General features: G+C 29.1%; 1 protein-coding gene across 1 annotated transcript; it reads right to left on the reverse strand.

Moving 5' to 3' along the window:
- Positions 1-2460: 2460 nt before the first annotated feature.
- On the reverse strand, positions 2461-6894 carry LOC131841801 (venom allergen 5-like). Its single transcript, XM_059190131.1, is given in 6 exon segments — positions 2461-2560; positions 3097-3194; positions 3997-4178; positions 5760-5841; positions 6323-6462; positions 6805-6894. Coding segments are annotated over 6 exon segments (666 nt in total). The 5' UTR covers positions 6869-6894.

Genomic DNA, 6894 nt, shown 5'->3' on the forward strand with positions numbered 1-6894 from the left:
ATCACCCTGTATTGATCAATCACGTTATAAAGCAGCAACGAAAAGTTTTGGGATCCATTTAAAGGCACCCAATAACACAATGTTTTAGAAATATTTCAATAGATTCCTTTCAATTTTTACTTCAGAAAAGAAATTCGTATTACCGGTAAAATTTTTTACTTACATGTAATTTACAGAAACATCTTACTAAGAATTTAATAAAAAACTAAAATTTAATAAATTTAATTGCTGTTTTCCGGAATGTATATATTATAAAGTATTTCTAAATTATAGCAATATTTTGATGCGATTTAATTAATTTCACCATAAGCATGTTGTCTTAACTCTCACACCCAAAACAAATACAATTTTCAGAAACAACTACACCAATATGGGGCTGTCATTACACGAATAAGCAGGGGGTCAAAAGGGTTAATCCTGTTTTCTTTTGTCTTTTCCCCAGTTCGTTAGCATCGTACCTGAATATTCAGTTTATAAACGTTTAATTTGCATATAATTTTATTTTTTAATTCTTACAGTATCATCCACTTTTTAACACAACAGAAATTACAGAAGACAAGAAAGATAGATATGTTCCATGTACTTTCACTGCTTATTAATTTAGAATAGAATATAATAGAAATTATTATTATTATGCTAATATTTTTTGTTATATTTACTATCCTAAGAGACAGTTACAAAAATTGACTTTAGTCTTCATTTACATACTGCGGCATGAACCCTTTTTTTGTTAAATTTTTGACCAAATACATAATAAAGCCAATTTTGCCTACATTTAATTTGTAGGCGTTCATTTATATCTTACAAAAACTTCTCAGTCAGAATGAAAAAGATATCTAGTAATTATGTAATATTTTTGTACGCATACAAGTATATAAATAAAAGTTATATATATATATATATATTGTTACATAAGAATTAATAAACGCCAAGTGTAAATAGATAAGTATAATAATAATAGAATGAACTGGAAGACTCATTTTGATTGTGATGTAGAGAATTTCGTAGAGTCTGGTAATAATTTTAACTTAATTTTTAAATAAATATTATAAATTCTTATTGAAGGCCGATGTAGACTTTTATTCATCGAAACGAATTCCTATTAATTCATAATGGGAATTCGTTTCAACGAAAAAGTTGAGCCCAACGGCCCGTGAAATTTCTGTTAGGTTCTTACCTAATCTTTGAATTTCGATTACCATGATATTCTTTGAAATATTTTCACCTGAACGATAAAAAGAATGTTCACCTGCATTATTAAATGATATTTCTTCGGCAAATTCAAAGGTATCCTTAATCCACGATTTGGATTAGAATTTAAATATTTATACAAGTAGTATATACAAGATTTTATAGATAACCGGGAAACGTGTCGATTTCCATAATCTTAAAATTACTCTATATGAGATAATTACTAAATTTCATACTATTTAAGTGTTCACAAAATGTTTGCGGCAATTTAAGCTAGGGATCACGACGTCTCTATTATACAAACGAGTCATGCATGGAGATGATCTGACTCAATTTTGCTTGACTCGTGTCACCGCAATCCAATGAAACCCTTGCCATCCTTCCGACTATGAAATGTTGCGGTAAGTTTTGCAGACTTAATGTAATCCCATTAACTGTTGGACATGACTAAACTCAAGTAGGAATAATATACAGAGACACATAAAACCCCAAAAAACTTAGTTTGTATTTGAAATTAATTTTAGATAGTGAATACCATAATTTTACTATTCATACAAATATTATAGAAACAAAAGTAATTCTGTCTGTCTGTTTTTTTAATATTTGAATCACTGAATCAATTTTATTGTGTTTTCTTGTAACGTTTAATGGTAATATATAAATATAATTATATAATTATATTAATAATATATATATATATATAATTTAACATTAAACGTTAAACGTTAATGGTTTTTCCCATACAAACCATTAACCCTTAACTTAACTCAAACGCAGTAACGATCATTTTACAAGTAGTGTATTTATTATACCGGGGGAAAGGAATTTGTTAGTTATGTGAACTGATAACACCATTACTAGCAATGTACCATGTCAGGTTGACCTCAGCGCGGTGCCCTCTGGAAACCATCTTGATAAAATCCTAGTATATTTGTCGATGAGCTAATTGACCTGATCTCATACTCAAGTTATGTGGAGAATGATTCTCCACTGGTGTCTCGCCAGTATAAACCGTTATCGCAAAATGGTGTACCATTCCATTATTATTCATTAAAAATATAGTAGATAGCAATATTAAGTACATATTGTAAGTATATGTAGCGCATCAGGTAGATAGGAATAATTACAGATATAAATAAGAACGTAAGAAGTATGTATAAGAAGTCAATCAGATAGATACAAATTGGACGACGTTCCGTAGCAAAATATTAGAATGTATTTCATTTTGTTCACATAGATATTTTACTAGTACAATTCTACAATAAAATTTCAACAGGAACCGTACGGTTTACTGCATTCTCCTTTCTGGCAGCGAAGATATCCCCGTACGTTGGCACTTATATATGGTACTTTTCCTATAAAGTTTCCACTGGAACAAAAATAACTTAATAAGTATATTCACAATTCTTATATCCATTTGGCTGAACAGAGGCCAGACGTAGGCGTATCTTTTTTGTCAAAAAAGTAGACGAAGTACCGGCTAACAGTTAGTTCTAATTAATCTTAAACATAATTTCGAAATCAAATGTAACATACAAAACACTTGCACAGATTAATAATTGTCACTCAATTATTTTTTGTATAATTAGGTACATATGTTTTATTTGTAATGACCTTTTCTAATATGTACCTATGGTATATTTAAGTATATCCATGGATTCATGATCTTTTAAGTCTTTGAATATATTTAAATATATTAAAACTGTGGAAAATATTGGTTATTATGGATTATTAATATATTGATATTGATATCTATACTAATGTTATAAATGCAAAATATATGTGAAAATATATCGTATCACGAGGACACTGGTTATCTTTTATCTAAAAAAAGCACATGAAGTCGCTAGTAACTATTCTATAAAATAATGTACTGTACATTGTATCTGTATAGAATCTACTTACGTAGGTCCATAGTCACAAACAAATAATGTTACTGTCCAGGCATTTTCTTTCCTTTGCGAGATACCGCAACCTAAATGAGTAGAGTCCGCCCACGCCATCTGTAATTCATGAACTTCTGATATATACTGCTGTATAGAGGAAACTATACAGCAGTATATATCAGATATATACTTGTATACGATCTATATCTATAGATACGGACTGAACTTGGAGAGTTTGTAAGAAAACAAAACACAGATGTGCCAGCTTCCTACTCTAAATAATAATATTATAAGTTAGAGAAACTTTATTGACACTTATATCTAAAGTTAGGCTGAAAATTATTATGCAAGGTACACTAAAAGTTTTGTGTTATTGTGTATCAATATTATGAAACATTGTCTGATTAATTATACAGCTGATTACTACCTGTATATAAGTATTTAAAGGTGTATTATAGGGTATCAAGAATCAGATAAGTGTAGTATAGTAGGACAATTTTTTTTTAAACAGACTCTGAATTGTTAATTGTAATTAATTTTTAGTCTTAAATAATAAATCATTTCTATTCTATAAGTTGTACTAACTTATAACAGTTATTGTCAGATCATTAAAGTCCACCCCATTCAGCAATATTATTAGTATCTTGGTAACAAATGAGTAAACTACATATTTACCTACATACTTATGTAAAGCTAGTATTAAATAACTAATATAGTAAATATTTAAATTGTTTAGTTGATGTCAATAAACCAATAATAATCATAATCTTATTATTATTAAAACAATTATGTAATTTTGTAGTATGAGTGTGTATTCTTTAAATTCAGATACATAACTATAAATGTTAGTGCTACGATCACACTTATATATAAATGTACTGAAATCCGAATCCGAACCGAAAACATAAAATTATCTTACCTGGGTATAATGTCCAACGGGTTTTACAGTAGTTGTAGAATATGGGGTAAATACGTAATTTTTATACTCGTTAAACCACGCTTCCAGGGCTTGTTCAATATTTGGTGTAACTGTGCTGTTTATACTAGAGTATAATTTTGACATATAAATGTTTTCACCAACCAAACTCCACCTATTAGAACCTTAAAAATAATGTGTTTAGGAAATAAATAGCGTAATAGCTGTAATAAATATCATGATAAGAAAAGAGCACTTTTCATTGTCAAGTTTTTTCAGAGATATGCGTATCACACGACAGTTAAAATAGCGCCACAGCTAAGTTAGCTAAACAATGCTTGTGTCATGGGTAATAGACAATTCATATAAATAATTATATTATGTTTGCACAATGCAAATAAAATCAATTTCTATCTGTCTATCCAGTACAAACAGTTATACTCATAAACACGAATGTTTGTTCTGTGTGAGGAAATGAACTCGCGACCTTCGGTAGTAAGACAGAGTGCTAAACCACCGAGGTCATCTATTATTATTACAATTTAGAAAAAAAAGAAAAGCAGTATTCACATAAGATTCACTTAAAACTATTAAAAAAGGTATATATATATTTTAGCAGTTTTATATTCATATGAGATGTTACAAAATTCATAGTAACTGCAGGTAGAGTGTTATGGAAACACGTTCCATACAGTAACAGTATCATGAAGTCTCACTCAGAGTTCATTTGAATTAGAACGTTCTGGACTACTATCTACATAAATTGAGAAGTATAAGTTTGCACATCAAATTTTTAAAATAGATGAGTATTTATGTTATATTTATTTTACCTGAATTTCAATCCAATAAGATATATAGTCAGGATATTATGCAAGAATATTGATAACTAAGTAGATACAAATGTATGCAAGGTTCGAAAGAATGATATCAAATAAAATCTCATTTATTCGAATAAACAAATTCAGTTAGGTACAAATATTTCTTTTAGAAAAACGATCCCAGACGTTTCAAAGCGTTTATTTTTGGATATTTAAACGAAGTATCTGAATAGAGATTATTGAAATGTAATAGGTATGTAAATCTTTATTATATTTTTATATACAAACATGAAAACCACTGAGTTTAAGTAAATATAAGATGTATTTTGCTTTAAATCGATAGGTGGCTCAATTCAATACATTATACCGTATTGAAGGCTAGGCTTGTTAATATACCTACGGAATAAATCTAGAAAAGTAATGTGTTACTTAGAAATACGGTACGTATAATATTTAAGTAATTTAAAAAGGATTGACAATGCAAGTCTACTAATAATATTCAAGTTTAGTTGTCAGTATGTTCTTAAAAAATTAAAAGGTTTGAACCTTGTTAACATATTGTGCTTATAGGGTAGAACTCTATGTCATTGACGCATGTCTGTCACCGCCGCTTTCTTTTTTATTGAACATTATGACTGTTTAGTAACAAAAATATTACAATATACATTTATTAAAGACATAATATTAATTTTTAATAAACAGTAAGAAGAAAAATATAATAGAAACAGAAAAAATAATAAGAAGAATGAAAACCATGTTTCTTGTTACTTTTAAGAGGATTTATTTAAATTAACTTGCAAATACTATGAAATCCGAGGGTTCCGTACTATTTGTAAGACGTAACTTTCATTAAAAGTGAATATTTTTTATCATTTTGAAACTACATGTATTTTATTAAATATTTTACCTGACCTTAATAGATATGCAAATCGTGTATAGTAAAATTACCTATGGTTCTATTTGGATTGTGCGAGAATTTTCCATTATCAGCCCATCCAGCTGCTTTTTGTGCGAGTTCTTCATCCCAAACCTGAAATGTTTAAATTGTCTATCATTACAATGTAACGCGGTAACGAACGTAGTACAGTAAGAAACGTCGCTGTAAAACTAAATTCTGTCTCTTTGTCTGACGTCAATTTGTCATTTTAGAGTTCTGAATATTTGGTCTTTGGTAGAATTTTGTAGTAAATAAAATTTAATTATTACCTAAATAAATTACGTTATTAAGGAAAATGTTGTGAAAGTTTAGGTAAATGGTAAAAATGCTGATGGTCAACCTGATGGTGAGTGGTAAACTGATTGTACACATGAACAGCATCACAGATATTATAACGCTTACGGTACTAAATCTTGTTAATTCTAAAGGACTAAGGTATCAATCCTATATACTTCGTGATTTCACTGCCGTATATCACCTATCACCCGAAACGCGTTTCACAAAGCAATTGGCTTAGGGGCAGAAATAATTTAGACTGAGGTCACCCATGCAGGTGACTTTGTATAGAGTTTACCTCGATTTATAATGTACTTTCCATATATCCCATGTTAGACGCTGGCGGCTGACCCGGTACAGTCCCCATGGCAATACGTTGTCGTCGTAAATTGTGGCCATCCACGAATTGTCGGATTTGATCACAACGTAGCAACACTCCTTATAAATGCGTAATATATATATTAAAATACGTCTAATAGGAATAAAAATAAATTACGATAATTTCTATAAGTACCTAATTATTGCTATAATTATTACAAAATGGACTAGGAAAAATCATATGTTTGATGAGAAAATAGAGAATTTGTTGGAATAAAAAAGGAAATTGTATTTAATAACTCTTATTTATAGAAATAAGTAAATAATAAAAAATATATATAAAACTAAGTATCTAATATTATGGAATATTCTCTTATCTGTGCCAATATCAAACTACTCTCACTACAGAAATTTTGTTATTATGTAATAAAAGCAGCAATATCCGTATATTGTGTGACTTACTTTCAGCATTGGTCCAATTATATAGAAATACAATTAACACAACAGCTACACGTAAAATCGCCATATCGACAAACTACCAATGAACTGGTG

Source organism: Achroia grisella, unplaced genomic scaffold, assembly GCF_030625045.1.
Source record: "Achroia grisella isolate CSIRO2021 unplaced genomic scaffold, CSIRO_AGI_Agris_v1 utg1920, whole genome shotgun sequence".
Taxonomy (NCBI): Eukaryota; Metazoa; Arthropoda; class Insecta; order Lepidoptera; family Pyralidae; genus Achroia; species Achroia grisella.